This window comes from Puma concolor, chromosome A2 (assembly GCF_028749965.1).
Source record: "Puma concolor isolate L17-30 chromosome A2, mPumCon1.1.hap2, whole genome shotgun sequence".
Lineage (NCBI taxonomy): Eukaryota > Metazoa > Chordata > Mammalia > Carnivora > Felidae > Puma > Puma concolor.
In genome coordinates this window covers 150,091,769-150,106,516 of record NC_141668.1, presented here as the reverse complement: position 1 = coordinate 150,106,516, position 14,748 = coordinate 150,091,769, and the positions used below count along the sequence as shown (strand labels likewise).

Below are 14,748 nucleotides of genomic sequence, written 5' to 3'. Positions count from 1 at the left end.
TCATCCCTTAGGTCCCGGCTGAGCTGTCCCTTCTTCCAGGAGGCATTCCCTGACCCTTAGGCTGGGGCATGCCACCTGACCATGACCCAGAGCAGGTCTAAAGCCCTGGCCTTGCTTTCTTCAATCTCATCACAGCTGTGATTTAACATTTACTTGAGGAATTAATGGGCTCATGTCTCTGCCCTGGACTGGGCTCTAGGGAGACAGGCACTGTTTTTCACTTTTCTTTCTGCCGTGTTCTTTACCTCCAAATGCCAAGGCTGGCATGACGGGCCTCCACAATTGTTCACTGAGTGCATGAGGGGAGGTGACAGCTAAGTGGGGCTGAGGAAGAGGGTCACAGGAAGAGGGAAGAGCAGGGGCTGGGATGGGACCTAGCAGGGCTTCCTAGAGGAGCTGCAGGCAGCTGTGTGCTCTGGAGTGTGTTAGGGATGACATGAGCTGGAGAGGTGAGCAGAGCACAGTTGTGAAGGCGGGGGAGTGGAAATATCAGAGGGAGAGCCAGGCGGATTCTCTCCGGCTGAAGGCTATGGGAAGTCTGGGGGTGGGGTGGTGGGACAGAGGGACCCGAGCCGGACCTTGCCTGCCCGGCCATGTTGCAGAGCGCGGGAAGACACTGGTGCAGAAGAAGCCCACCATGTACCCCGAGTGGAAGTCCACATTCGATGCCCACATCTACGAGGGCCGCGTCATCCAGATTGTGCTGATGCGAGCAGCTGAAGAGCCGATGTCTGAGGTGACAGTGGGTGTGTCGGTACTGGCTGAGCGCTGCAAGAAGAACAACGGCAAGGCCGAATTCTGGGTGAGGACGTGAGGGCTGCAGCGTGTGCATGCACGTGTGTGGGCCCCTGGGTGAGCCTGGCTGCGGGGTGCAGGTCCTGTTTGGCCACTGGAGCAGCTCTGCGATCGGTGCTGGCTCTGTGATTTACCAGATCCCAGCCCCTCTGAGCCCAGTTCTAAATCTGTAAAAGGAGAAGCTAGTCAAAGACCCCACCTCAGGGTCATTTGTTCAGGTGACATGAGTCACTGGATGTCAAGGGCTTATGTAGCGCTGGGCACATAGTAGGTGCTAAAGGGAGCCATCCTTGCCATTGCGACTACTCTTTTCCCTTTTAGTTTTGTGAAAGCACGATATGCACAAGGTAAAACATTTCAGAATGTATGTAAGGGTATGTCCTGGCCCCACCACCAGGCACCGCACCCACTTCTCAGAGGCCCCCATTGTTCCAAGTTCTGTTTGGAGCCTTCACAGATATTCCAGGCCCAGGCAGGCATTAGGGAACACACTTATGTCTCCTCAACAGTGAGGAGGTGGGAGAAAGAGAAGGCTTATGGCCATCACTCACCTGCTGAAACCTGGACTTCGCACATGCATATGGCCATGTGGCCCTTATGGCCACGGGATGTCAGCGCTGGCAGAGCACCTCTTGCCCCCTGGGGTTACATGTGGGCTCCTGCAGCCAAGATGTCCCCACTGGAAAGACACTATGACCATGAGGGACTCTGGTGAGCCTCCAGTGAGGCATGAAGGGGCCAGGAGAGAAGTTGACCTAGGGCTGTACGAACACTTGGCTGGTCAGGTAGAGATACTTGCTGTGCTGTCTGTCTACTCCACCAAGAAATGATATCAGTCACCAGGCATGGGTGTTGGCAGAGGTGAAGGTCCTGCCAGAAGCAGCCAGTCTATGTGAGGAGACTGGGCATACAGAGACTCGGACACAGAGAGAACCAGCGTGGGTGTCTCAACACGCATGTGTCTGTGTCTCTGTGTGTGCAGGGACTTGGGGGTGTTGGGGGGGGGGCATTCTAAGATCCTTGTTAAGGGGGCAGCCAGGAGTGGGGGTGGGGAGTTTCCCTTCCCACTCTGTTCCTGGGCCATGTGGCTGGGCTGGGTGTGGGCTGGATCTTTTCACTTCCCCAAATGTAATAATACCTCTGGGTAGAGGGTGGGGGCGGGGCTCAGGGGCGGGGCCGTGCCCACACTGGGCAGACAGGTGTCTGGCTAGGCTGCCAGGACTCCCTTGGCCTTGGGGGACCAACCATGGGGGCGGGTTCTGAGTCCAGCATGGCTGGAGCCCGCCCTCATTGACCCCCCACCCCCACCCCTTCCCTACCCTCACCCCTGCAGCTGGACCTGCAACCCCAGGCCAAGGTGTTGATGTCTGTGCAGTATTTCCTGGAAGACATAGGTAAGACCCTCCCTATCTGGGCTGGGGGTGTAGGTTCAGAGGCCAGAGCCAGGACAGAACCTTAGGGAAGCAGTCCCTGTGGGCAGTCTGTCCAGGGCCACCCTGGGAGGGACTACAGGAATGTTACCCTTTCCGGGGCTGGGGCTGACTTCACTACTCCACGGCCGCCAGATTGCAAACAGTCTATGCGGGGTGAAGACGAGGCCAAGTTCCCAACAATGAACCGCCGTGGAGCCATCAAGCAGGCCAAGATCCACTACATCAAGAACCATGAGTTTATTGCCACCTTCTTCAGACAGCCCACCTTCTGTTCTGTATGCAAAGACTTTGTTTGGTGAGGGCTGGCTGTGCCTGTTGAGAGTGGGGTCTGGGGAGGGAGGGCCCCACACCCAGAACTCACCCTGCCTGGGGATTTGCCTTTCAGGGGTCTCAACAAGCAAGGCTACAAATGCAGGCGTAAGTGTCTCCACTGCCCGGTCTGTTTGCACACGTGTGTCTGCCAGTACCCGCGTGCGTTCTCAGGAAAGCCCATGTCCCTGTGCAGGGATCACATCTCTAGACTCTGTGTGCTTGTATGCATGCATGTGAGATTTTCCACGTCAGAGTGTCTGTGTACGAGAACCACACTCAGTGGGTGCATGAGCGGGCTTGCTCTGGCTCATGAAAGCCAGTTCTCTGTGTCTTTTCCCAGGCTTTGGCGCAGTATTTACATAGAAATCAGCCAATGCTACTTATCACGGCTCTTTTCCCCTGCAGAGGCTATTAGACCTTTTACAGTATACCCTTGGCTGCACATGTGCTTCTGTTTAGACATGTGTGTATATCGGTACACACATATAAGACACCTCCACAGTGGTGCTGGTTCTGAACACAAGCTCTGGGGGCACCTGGATGGCTCAGTCAGCTAATCGTTCAACTTCGGCTCAGGTCATGATCTCATGGTTCATGGGTTCGAGCCCCACGTTAGGCTCTGTGCTGACAGCTCAGAGCCTAGGGCCTGCTTCAGATTCTGTGTCTCCCTCTCTCTCTGCCCCTCCCCCACTCACGCTCTGCCTCTATCTCAAAAATAAATAAACATTAAAAAAAAATTGAGCACAAGCTCTGGAGCCAGATGGCCTGGGTTTGAATCCTAACTCTGCCACTTCCTATTTGTAGGGCCTTAGAGTGACTTAACCTTTCTGTCCCTCAGTAAAATGGGGATAATAGCCTTTATGAAGATCAAATGGGATAAAATATATAAAGTGGCAGTTTAGGTGACTGGCACATAGTAAGCATTTTATATAGAGAGCGTATTGTCATTATGCAGAAGTGTGTATATTCTGGTGTCTTTGTGGTGGTGTGTGTGTGTGTGTGTGTGTGTGTGTGTGTGTGTGTGTGTGCGCGCGCGCATGTGCATGCATGTGCATGAGAGAGCTTAGGACCCGTTTGCTGTCCCAAGCATAGCAGAGAGACAGGGGGCTCTCTGCCTGCAGTCCTCTCACTGCAATACTCTGTGCCCTCATTGCTGCCCCCACTGCCCACTAGGACCCCTTGAACCTTCCCTAATCTCTGAGATCCTCCAATTGGCCCGCCCTCCCTGCTCCTCCCCTTTCCAGGCCCCTCCTACGAGGGCAGGCAGGAGGAGAGAAAAAGCAAGCTGTGGGCCCCAGGCGTCTGTGGGGTGAGGGTGTGGGCGAGCAGGGAGAACAGTGGCTTTGTATAGAGGGCTGGACTGGGCCAGCGGGCGCCAGCTCACAGCTCTGCCCCTCCTGGTGCCTTCCCATCCCCCTCCTGGCCTGTGCCTCCTCAAGAATGCAACGCTGCCATCCACAAGAAATGCATCGACAAGATCATCGGCCGGTGCACCGGCACCGCAGCCAACAGCCGGGACACCATAGTGAGGCTGGGCCCAGGGCGGGGGACCTGGGGGGGCTTGGCCAGCTGGGAGGGATTTGGGTTCTCCCCACCCCTTCCCTGTGGAGTTTGCCCTTCTCCCCATTTTTCTTGGTTGCCTCCTTGGACTTCCAGATTGCCCAGTTCCTGCACCTTCCCCCCTGCCCCCCCTACCCCATGGCCCAGTGGAGCCCTTTTGAGCATTTTGCCATGCAAGGGGTTGAGGAGAGCTAGGGGTTGAGGAAGGAGCTAGAGCTGGCATGTGACCCTCAACCTGTGACACTCTGCTTCCCAGTTCCAGAAAGAACGTTTCAACATCGACATGCCGCACCGATTCAAGGTTTACAACTACATGAGCCCCACCTTCTGTGACCACTGTGGCAGCCTGCTGTGGGGGCTGGTGAAGCAGGGACTAAAATGTGAAGGTGCGTGCCACCCAGCTCCGGGGACTAGGGCTGGGCAGGAGGGCACTCCCAGCTGGTGCCTACCCACCCAGACCTCCTAAACTCCCACTAACTAATGCTGCCTTTGCCCCGCTGCTGGGGAAGGCCTCGATGTCCTCTACCCACTGGCTTCCCCATTTACCTGCTGTGTGACCAGGAGTCCCCACTGCTCTGAGCTCAGTGTCCTCAAGTGGAAGATAGGGGTAAGAGTAGAGTAGGGCCCAGGGAATCACTGAGGGACAAGCAGGCGGAAGGTGTTGAGCAAACATGTTTCACAGACCCCTTCCCTGGCCCCAGGCTTTAGTGAGGCAGAAACAGGAGGCCCCCTGAGAGGAAAAGTGGCTTGTCTAGGTTGCCCTAGACATTCTTTGAAGGGTTTAGAGTTAGGTCTCCTATTTTGTGCCTTTTTTTTCTTCTTTAAATAATGAAAGATTTAAATCACTCACAATGGCTTCAGATGCATTTTTTTTTAAAGACCAGAAACCTGGCAGACTCCACCAAAGCCCTGCTTCCTCCCGCTCCCTCCTCCCCTCCTCCCCTCCTCCCCTCCTCCCCTCCTCCCTGCACTTGGCTGAGCCTGGGGGAATGGGGACAGTTCTCCCAGAGCCTGCCGGCAGCCTGTCAGGCCCTGCCTGAGCGGGGGCCCTGATGGCCCTGTGTCTGCTTCACCCCAGACTGTGGCATGAATGTGCACCATAAGTGCCAGAAGAAGGTGGCCAACCTCTGTGGCATTAACCAGAAGCTCTTGGCTGAGGCGTTGAACCAAGTGAGCCAGGTAGGCAGACACGGTGGGAACCCTGGACACAAGGTGGCAGGATTGGGGGTGGGCCGTCAGGGCTCATGCTACTATTAGAGAACCCTGGGGTGGGGAGTGGGTGAGCAGCATTTGTATTCATGACCCCACTTCGGAAGATGTAGTCCAAGAATTAGCAGAAGGTGGTGGGCTTGTTCTCATATGTAGTTGTGTACTTGGTGAGCCCAGAGGACCACAAGGTTGGAATGCTTGGAACTAAGAGCCCTTATTGTGTGTATGTTTTATGTGTTGTGTATGTTGTGTGTTTGGGTGTGGGTGGAGCTTGAGAAATGCCATAACACTTTAAGGTAAAATTCTAGAATCAATTACCAGTGAAGGCAACACAAATAATCCATTGAGTAAGTGGTGAGAGGGTTCAATGTACAAAATTTTCTTTCTATTCAGTGCCTTCCAGGCCATCAAGGTATCCCTGTGCTACAGGGTGTGTGTGTGTGTGTGTGTGTGTGTGTGTGTGTGTGTGTGTGTGTGTGTATGTGTGCGCGCGCGCACGTGCGCTCCCTGGAGTCCTGGGCTTTGCCCCTGCTGTCCCCCATTGGTTTTGAGAGTGGAGTCATGGATGGTTGGGGTCCTCCTTCTTGGCTGAGAGTTCTGATCCTGGTATGACTGACTGGATGTCTCCCTAACCTCTACCCTCTCCTCTAGAGACCCTTCCGGAAGTCAGAAACAGAGCCTGTTGGGATCTACCAGAATTTTGAGAAGAAGCCAGAAATCTCTGGAGAAATTGTCCCAGGTGAAGCTGGGCCCATTTACCCCCGGAAAGTTCCCACTCCCCACTTAGGACCCAAGATGGGACCCAACCTCCCTCTACTGTTGAGACCTGAAGGGAGACACCACCCCTGGAGAGGGAGTCCCTTCCTCTTTGAGGCCCCTTACTCCACCCCACCTCTTGGCCCCAGGGGAGGGGACTCAGCAGACAGACACCTGAGTCTAAAGTGCCATCTCTTGGGCAGACAATGGGACCTACGGCAAGATCTGGGAGGGCAGCACCAGGTGCAACATTGAGAACTTCACCTTCCACAAGGTCCTGGGCAAAGGCAGCTTTGGGAAGGTAAGGGGCTATTTGGCCCTGGGGCAACTCAATGGACCTGGGCCCAGGAACCCAGAAGCCCAGGGGCACCTGCATCCCACCCTACCTGGCTTCTTCCTGATGGGGTGCGGTTGTGGTGTCCTAGCTTTTGGCCTGGCCTTCCCCCGCTCGTCATCCTGCCCACCCATCAGGTGCTGCTTGCAGAGCTGAAGGGCAGGAAGGAGTTCTTTGCAGTCAAGGCCCTCAAGAAGGACGTGGTTCTGATCGATGATGATGTGGAGTGCACCATGGTGGAGAAGCGGGTGCTGGCACTCGCCTGGGAGAATCCCTTTCTCACCCACCTCTTCTGTACATTCCAGACCAAGGTACCCAGCCCTCCCACTGTCATTGTGTCTGGAGCCACAGCCCCCCTTGGCCTCCCAGCGGGGCCATGTCTCCCCTGCTTGTGTCCTCCAGGGCAGAGTTGTCCCCTACTTCCTTCCGCCCTTGGTAGCCCTCAGTAGAGTTGCTTCAGCCCTTTTCTGTGCCTCTGCTCACCGCTCTTTCAACCCCAGGACCACTTGTTCTTCGTGATGGAGTTCCTCAACGGGGGGGACCTGATGTACCACATCCAGGACAAAGGCCGCTTCGAGCTCTACCGTGCTACGTATGTGAGGGACCTGTGGGGGGAGGAGCCCTGCTGGTCTGCCCTCTTTTCCTTCTTCCCTGTCCCTGGAGAAGCCAGCCTGGGCTAGAGCTGGGCTTGGAGAGATTTGGGGTGCCTGGGGCTGTCCCCACCATATGGGAAGCCACGGGTGGTGAGTGAGGTCTGGCTGACAGCACAGCACAGGCGTACTGGGGTCCTGTCCCCTGCTCCTTGAGCCTCAGCCTGGGCAGCCTTGCAGATGGTAATGCTGTACAACACAGGACCCTGGTGTGTGGCCCCCAGACTAGTATGTACCCCTTCCCAAACTCTGTGGTGTGTGTGTGTGTGTATGTGTGTATGTCTGTATAAATGTATACACTCATGACAGAACTGTCTCATTTGGAGCTTTTCCTTAATAATTTTCTTTTTGGTTGCCAGGCCCCCTCCCCCTCTTGCCTGATACAACATGTGCTTAATCAGACCCAGGTGGCCCATGGGGTTTTTTGCAGCATTTCCTGACCCTGGGGATAGGGGTGAGGGCCCAGGAAGAAGCAGGAGTTGGTCACGGAAATCCCAGAACACTTCGTCTCTCTCTGTCATCCAGGTTTTATGCAGCCGAGATCGTCTGTGGACTACAGTTTCTACACAACAAAGGGATCATTTACAGGTATGAGGAGGGGAGTGGTTGGGAGCCTTTCAGGAGGGAAAGCTCCAACCCATCATATCCCCCACAATGCTCTGAGTGAGGCCCAGCCCAGCCATGGCCCTATCTCTGCTTAGAGTCGGTTGTTAGTTGGGTGTTTGCCTAAACCTCCTACTCCATTGCTGGGATTCCTGTGGCCCCTCTGCTGAGGCTGGCCCAGCTCCAGGCACTGGGGACTCATTGCCCATACTTGGTTCCACTGGTGGGAGTATGCACTGCCTGGTAGTGTCTCCCTTCCTTGGAGCAATCGATCTTGCTCCGAGGCCCCATCTGAGCAGTCTAAGCTTCCATCAGTAGGGACTGGTTCCATCAATTCTCACCCAATAAATGACAGTCCCGTCCTGCAGTGGATTAGTAAGGACCCATCAGAAAGGCTGACTGTGCACTGATGTGGGACGGGGCTAAGCTACGTTGCCAGGTGGGTTACTAATCCGTGGGACAGTGTGCCTTGAATATTAGGATTCAGGATTTAGAAGGTGGAGGTGAGCGGCACATGGTGATGTGCTTGTCCGTGCCTGGGATCGCTCTGGGTATCGAGGTTAGGGAAAATGGACTTTGTGCTGTTTGCCCTTCTCTGGTACTTGTTACCGTGTGCATAAATTACCTCCTCCAACCACAGACTGTGTAGAGCAGATGTGGTCCCTGCCCTCATGGAGTCAGACCAAACTGAGCTCGGGGCCGCCTCCACTGCTGACCAGCTAGGTGACCCTGGGCAAGTGACATCACCGCTCTGAGCCTCTATTCGGGCTTTAGGAAGTAGGATGGTGTATATCCAGCATGTAGCACACCAGCAGGTGTTTTGCAGGGAACACCCGTTTTTAGCACGTCTTTCTCCTTCTGCATCCTTGCCTCTTTGTCATTCCCTTGTCCCCTTGGGGAGATTCCTAGGCTTACAGGGTTGGAAATGGGGCCATGGGGGCTGAGGGGAGAGGAGGGGGATTGGTCCCTGATGACTCCCTTTCCCACACCATCCTCTCAGGGACCTCAAGCTGGACAACGTGATGCTGGACCAGGATGGCCACATCAAGATCGCCGACTTTGGGATGTGCAAGGAGAACATCTTCGGGGAGAAACAGGCCAGCACCTTCTGTGGCACCCCTGACTATATCGCCCCCGAAGTGAGTGGGCAGCGTCCCAGCCACCAGCCCAGTGAGATACCTTGTCTCAGTGGGGGTGGGGACTGTGATGTCCGAGCCACAGCTAGGAGGGTGAAGAGGCCTGGTGGGTGCTGCTCATGCCCTGGGGCACCTCTCAGCTCCTGCACCCCTTCTCCTGTCCCAGATCCTGCAGGGCCTGAAGTACTCATTCTCCGTGGATTGGTGGTCCTTTGGAGTCCTTCTCTATGAGATGCTCATTGGTCAGTCCCCCTTCCATGGTGACGATGAGGACGAACTGTTTGAGTCCATCCGTGTGGACACACCACATTATCCCCGCTGGATCACCAAGGAGTCCAAGGATATTCTGGAGAAGGTGGGAGGCCCCGGGCTGGGCTGGCTGGGGCAGGGGTCAGTACACATTCAGATCGTGGGATGGCCAGAAGCCCCTCATCTCTGGAATGGTAGCCTCACTGATGCTCTGGTCCTAACAGACCGGGGGGTATCGCTCGCTCTCCGTGTTCCCGGGAGCTCCTGAGTCCACTGCGCCGAGTCAGCCTGGTATGGTGATTATGAGCTTAGGGTCATAAGCTGAAGCTCAACTGAGTCTGTCTCCTTGTCTGCAAAATGGAGGCTACAGGGGAAACTGCCTCACAGAGTTTTTGGGAAAAAAACCATAAACGTGTGGTGCTCAGGTCTATGTCAGGCAGACAATAAACACCCAATGAACTCTACTGCTTTTAAGCACAGTCCCACCAGCAGGAAGTCCTGGCAGCCCTACTCCATGGACTGTCATCTCTGAGGGGCCCAGCAGTGCAGCAGGGCCAGAGAGGACCCTCTTGGCTCCAGAGGCCCTGGGTTGTGCTGCTGGGTTGGACTAGACCCGCCTGGGCACCCCTGGGCCTGCTCGGGGGGTTTGTGGAGGCTCTGGCCTCCCTGCAGCCCTCAGGTGCTAACCAGGGCCCCTACTGGGTTGCAGCTGCTTGAAAGGGATACAACCAAGAGGCTGGGAGTGACAGGGAACATCAAAATCCACCCCTTCTTCAAGACCATCAACTGGACTCTTCTGGAGAAACGAGCCGTGGAACCGCCCTTCAAGCCCAAAGTGGTACGTGATCCCACTCCCATGGGGGCCCCTACTGGATGTTGCCCTCCGCTGCCTTCCTGTTGGGCATCTCCTTTGCTCTGCTTCTCTCTTGCTTCATTTACATGCCTTCCTCCTCTCCATTCTGCCAGCAAACCCGCTTTCCCGGCCTCACGTGCACGTTCGGTCACAGCCTCTACCCTTGTGTTCTCACCCACTCTCTCCCTCACTCAGTCAGTCAAGAAACAGTGGGAACTGCAGATCCAGACATTCTTTAGGGCCCCCTGTATGCAGGCGACTAGGCTGTGGGAATCAGAGTTAAGACCTCGCTCCCTCCCTCCCATCTGTCTTCCAAGAAATACTGGAAATGCTGGGAGCCTGCTGGCTGCCTGTTGAGTGCCTGATGGGTACCGTGCTGAGCTGCACTCCCAGGCCCAGAGCCAGAGAAACTCCAGCCCCTGGGGGAGATCATCACTTGCACACTGATGATCATTTGTGATAGGAAACGACAGTACGAGAGCTGTCACAAGGCCACACATGACCAGTTGTCACTGGGCGGGGGTGGGAGGGTCTGTCAGCAGGAGCCCAGATGTAGAGAACAGAGTGGGTCTGAGAAGAAGTGGGGTATGGGCAGGGTGGGGAGACTAGGCCAGGCAGAGGGCAGCTGCGAGGCATTCCAGACAGAGGAGGAATGTTCACACAAAGGCCCAGAATCTACAGAGGCCACCTAGGAGCCAGCAGGAGAGCAGAGGCAGGTTTGGGCCAGAATTCTTAGGTAAGAAGTTAGACTCTGTAGCCCTTCTCTGACCATAGCTCTTCCCTCTCGCTCCCTTTGTCTCTGTCAGGACACACTGCCCCCAGGCAGGCAGCCTGTGTAATGTGCCCCACATTTGTGTTTTGTCACCAGAGAGCATCGCCCTTGCTCCAGGGGTCTCAAACTCGGGGTCCCCTGGGCTGGGCACCGTATCACCAGGCCAGGCCAGCTGTAGGAAGGCCACACAGCCTGCTTTCAGTCTCTCGCTTTTGCTAGAAAGAGGGGCCGATTTATTTCTCTGCACTAGAAAACACAGGGCAGGTGTGTAGGTCAGCAGGGCCGTCAGTGGGAAATGATGGGGCCTCTGGCGAGCTGTCCGAGGGGCTTCAGTACCAAGAGTGGACCTCCCGGGAAATGGGGCCAAGGCTGTTTGCTCTGCCAGTTTTCAAAAGAAGCCAGAAATCTGGGTTTTCATGTCAAATTGTCCAATTTTAAAATAATTGGCTAGGGGCGCCTGGGTGGCTCAGTCTGTTAAGCGTCCAACTTTAGTTCAGGTCATGATCTCGCAGTTCGTGGGTTTGAGCCCCACATCGGGCTCTGTAATGACAGCTCGGAGCCTGGAGTCTGCTTTGGATTTTGTGTTTGCTCCTCTCCCGCTCATGCTCTGTCTCTCTCTCTCTGAAAAATAAATAAACATTTTATATATATATATATATGTATATATATATATATATTCTTTTAAAAAATAAAAAATAAAATAATTGACTCAAATCCCATTAAAACCCAGTACCAGTCAAAATGATTGTACCTACCTGCTCAGTTTGGCCTGAAGGCCACCAGCCTGAGATCTAGTATCATTCCATTGTATCCCCAGAAGCAGACTTGGCAAACTTTTCCTGGAACATGCTGGTGCTAAATATTTCAGGCTTTGCAGGCCAGTCTCAAAGCAGCCATAGAAGATTTATCAACGAATGTGTATAGTCTTATACTAATAAAACTTTATTTACAGGCACTGAAATTTGGATTTCATTTAAATTTTACGTATCATGAAATATTAGTCTCCTTTTGATTTTTTTCCCCTAAACATTAAAAATGTGAGGGGCGCCTGGGTGGCGCAGTCGGTTAAGCGTCCGACTTCAGCCAGGTCACGATCTCGCGGTCCGGGAGTTCGAGCCCTGCGTCAGGCTCTGGGCTGATGGCTCAGAGCCTGGAGCCTGTTTCCGATTCTGTGTCTCCCTCTCTCTCTCTGCCCCTCCCCCGTTCATGCTCTGTCTCTCTCTGTCCCAAAAATAAGAACGTTGAAAAAAAATAAATTAAAAAAAAATGTGAAAGCCATTCTTTTTTTTTTTTTTTGAAGCCATTCTTAAAGCTTTTGGTGGGTGGGGTTCGCTCACAGGCTGTGGTTTGCTAGAACCCTGTTCAGGATGATGCCCACCTCTCCTTATCCAGGCCCAGAGTTCCTTGATGGCTTCCTTTATCCCCCCTGGTGAGATAGCACCCACTATCCAGCTGGGATCCTCTTGGGCTGTTGGGAGAGACTCCCTTTTCTGTTCTTAATAAGGCTGGCTCAGGGCACCTGGGTGACTTAGTCAGTTAAGCATCTGACTTCAGCTTAGGTCATGATCTCACAGTTCACAAGTTTGAGCCCTGCATTGGGCTCTGTGCTGACAGCTCAGAGCCTGGAGCCTGCTTTGGATTCTGTGTCTCCCTGTCTCTCTGCCCCTCCCCTACTCATGTTCTGTCTCTCTCAAAAATAAATAAACATTAAAAAAAAAAAACAAGTAAAATAAACATTAAAAAAAAAAAAAAGGCCAGCTCTGGTCTGGCCCAGCACTATGGGGATTCTGAGGTGTTTGGGACGCAATCTTGGGAACTCAGGAACCTTTGGACGGCCACCCCTTGGGTCCCACTCACTTGCCCCTGCATTCTGCCCACAGAAGTCCCCTGGAGACTACAGCAACTTTGACCAGGAGTTCCTGAACGAGAAGGCACGCCTCTCCTACACCGACAAGAACCTCATCGACTCCATGGACCAAACTGCATTTGCTGGCTTCTCCTTCGTGAACCCCAAATTTGAGAGACTCCTGGAAAAGTGAGACTTCCAGACATGCTCCCCCAACCCTCCCCAGCTGAGGAGCCTGCGTCAGCCAGCACGGCCTGCCCATCCAGCCCGAGGCAGAGCAGACTGGGCGTCCCCCTTCATCGGTACCTGCCCCCCCCCAACAATGAGCAACAGTGTGATTGTCTGATTTCTGCTGCTGCCACCCCCTTACCTCCAGGAGGGGCCTCAGCTCCTGTCTGGCTGGGCTCTTATGGTACTTCTGTGAACTATGTGTGAATTTGCTTTTCCTCTGCCATCAGAGGGAAATTGTAAATCCTGTGTTTCATTACTTGAATGTAGTTATCTATTGAAAAAATATATTATACACACACACACATATATATATATAATAGGCTGTATATATTGCTCAGTATAGAAGAAACATATGAGGGACTGGTGATCTATTGATTTTTTAAAATATATATGTATATATATACACATATATACACAGATACATGTATGTGACCACAAAAAACAAAAAAGAGCACAAGCTGTTTGAACCACCAGGTTCTTTTATCTGTGTGTCTGAATAAACACCAAATGGTACTGACCTGGCTGTCGGGACACATTTGTCCCAGGAACGCTGGTGGCCGCTGCTCCCACTTCTGGAAGCTCTATCCCGGAAGCTAACTGAGCTGTTAGCTGCAGACACAGACGCCTGGGTTTTCATGCAAATGTGTTTGTATTTATGGGTTTCCTGTGCCTCTAAGGCCCTGGGCCTAAAGCAGAAACCTTTTTTCTGGGTGGCTGAAGGGAGTCCTGAATGTGTCTGTGGGGCGATGGGAGGAGGTGGGACCCACCACAGGCTGTGTTAGGAGAGTGAGGGCCAGTCTGGAAGAGCAGAGAGACATGAGCAAAGGCTTGGAGGCTGGCCCGGACTGGGGAGGACAGAGAAGAGGAAGGAAATAGGGCTGAGGCTTCAGGCCCATCTAGATTCAAATCCCAGCGTAGCCAAAAGACATGGGCCTATCACTTAATCATCTTAAGGCTCAGCTTCCTCAACTGTAAAATGGGGACAAGGCGAGGTGATAACTAGATGGAACTCTGTATCTCATCGCTATTTTTCCCTGTCCCTGCCACAGAGAAGTCTGTGTTAGAGTTCTAGAATCTACTTCTCAAGAGTCCTTGCCTGCCTGGGGAAGGGGAGGGGAGCAGGATGGGAGAAGAAGGACGAGAACATGCTGAGCAGCTGCATCGGGGTTGAGCACCGCGCTCCAGTGTGCCTGCGGTGTAGTGAGGATACTGGCTCCGAGAGACAAAGGTGGCGACCAGTGACCCCTGAGCATGGGCAGCTCTCCCTTACCGCCACCTCGGTGTTTCCCTCCCTCTGGCTTCCCATTTCTTCCTCTCAGCCTCTTTCCCTACTCCTCCCCCCTTCTCTACCACCCCCCCACTCTGGGCCACAGGCCTGAGGCAGGGCCTGCCCTCCGGCCCCCCTGGTCCAGCCCCTGGCCCTTCATCCCTGGAGGTGGGCAAAATGCCCCAGTGCCTGATTGGTTGGCCCTGACAGCCGGGCAGCTGACTTCCAGCAAGTTCATTTTTCTGGGCTGAGGTACAAGTTTCCAAGGCTGGAGAGAGGTGGGATGAGGTGGGGCTGGTGCTGGCCAGGGGAGGGGGCTGTGGGGATGGGGGCAGCAAACTCTCCCCAGAGAGACTAAAGGCCCCCTCCCCTCTCCATCCACCAGCCGTACTCTCTGGAAAGCAGTTGTGGAATCCCCCCTCTGCTGAACAGCAGTGAAAACCCCCGAAGTGGGACTCACGGTCAGGTGGAAGAGACAGCGTGGCATGGGCTGTGCTGGGGGATCCCGACCCCTACCTCTGCTGCAATACACACAAGGCCCTGAGAGACCCCGTGGGGCTGTGCAGAGTGAATTTAGAACGAAAGTACAGTTGGTGTTTGAACTCCAAGCCTCTCTCCATTGTTCTGCAGCTCCAAGGCAGAGCCTTGCACCGAGAGCCCCAGCTTCCTCCTGTGTGGAGTGGGGATGAGTGGTTTATCAGTCAGAGGCAGCAGAGGGTGATGGGAAGAATGTGGTGCTGAG

The 14,748-nt window shown here is 54.2% G+C and overlaps 1 protein-coding gene and 1 long non-coding RNA gene across 3 annotated transcripts in view; one reads left to right on the top strand and one right to left on the bottom strand.

Moving 5' to 3' along the window:
• PRKCD (protein kinase C delta) overlaps window positions 1-13,256 on the top strand; it is a 29,828-nt gene extending 16,572 nt beyond the window's left edge. The window contains exons 4-19 of the mRNA XM_086697933.1: window positions 603-802; window positions 2,129-2,189; window positions 2,361-2,523; window positions 2,614-2,645; window positions 3,980-4,065; window positions 4,357-4,486; window positions 5,179-5,279; window positions 5,961-6,048; window positions 6,269-6,366; window positions 6,537-6,710; window positions 6,900-6,991; window positions 7,575-7,637; window positions 8,653-8,791; window positions 8,955-9,143; window positions 9,747-9,875; window positions 12,543-13,256. Coding sequence (XP_086554059.1) covers window positions 603-802; window positions 2,129-2,189; window positions 2,361-2,523; window positions 2,614-2,645; window positions 3,980-4,065; window positions 4,357-4,486; window positions 5,179-5,279; window positions 5,961-6,048; window positions 6,269-6,366; window positions 6,537-6,710; window positions 6,900-6,991; window positions 7,575-7,637; window positions 8,653-8,791; window positions 8,955-9,143; window positions 9,747-9,875; window positions 12,543-12,701 — 1,904 coding nt within the window. The 3' untranslated portion in view covers window positions 12,702-13,256. The remainder of the gene's footprint in view (window positions 1-602; window positions 803-2,128; window positions 2,190-2,360; window positions 2,524-2,613; window positions 2,646-3,979; window positions 4,066-4,356; window positions 4,487-5,178; window positions 5,280-5,960; window positions 6,049-6,268; window positions 6,367-6,536; window positions 6,711-6,899; window positions 6,992-7,574; window positions 7,638-8,652; window positions 8,792-8,954; window positions 9,144-9,746; window positions 9,876-12,542) is intronic.
• On the bottom strand, window positions 10,867-14,068 carry LOC147583588 (uncharacterized). Of its 2 annotated transcripts, none has more exons than XR_015248362.1 (2): window positions 13,258-14,068; window positions 10,867-11,283 (listed from the first exon to the last, which is right to left on the bottom strand). It is a non-coding gene; the product is annotated as an uncharacterized LOC147583588 (long non-coding RNA). The 2 variants fall into 2 exon arrangements; XR_015248363.1 differs by lacking the exon at window positions 13,258-14,068 and adding an exon at window positions 11,418-11,697.
• Between the last annotated feature and the right edge of the window lie 680 nt (window positions 14,069-14,748).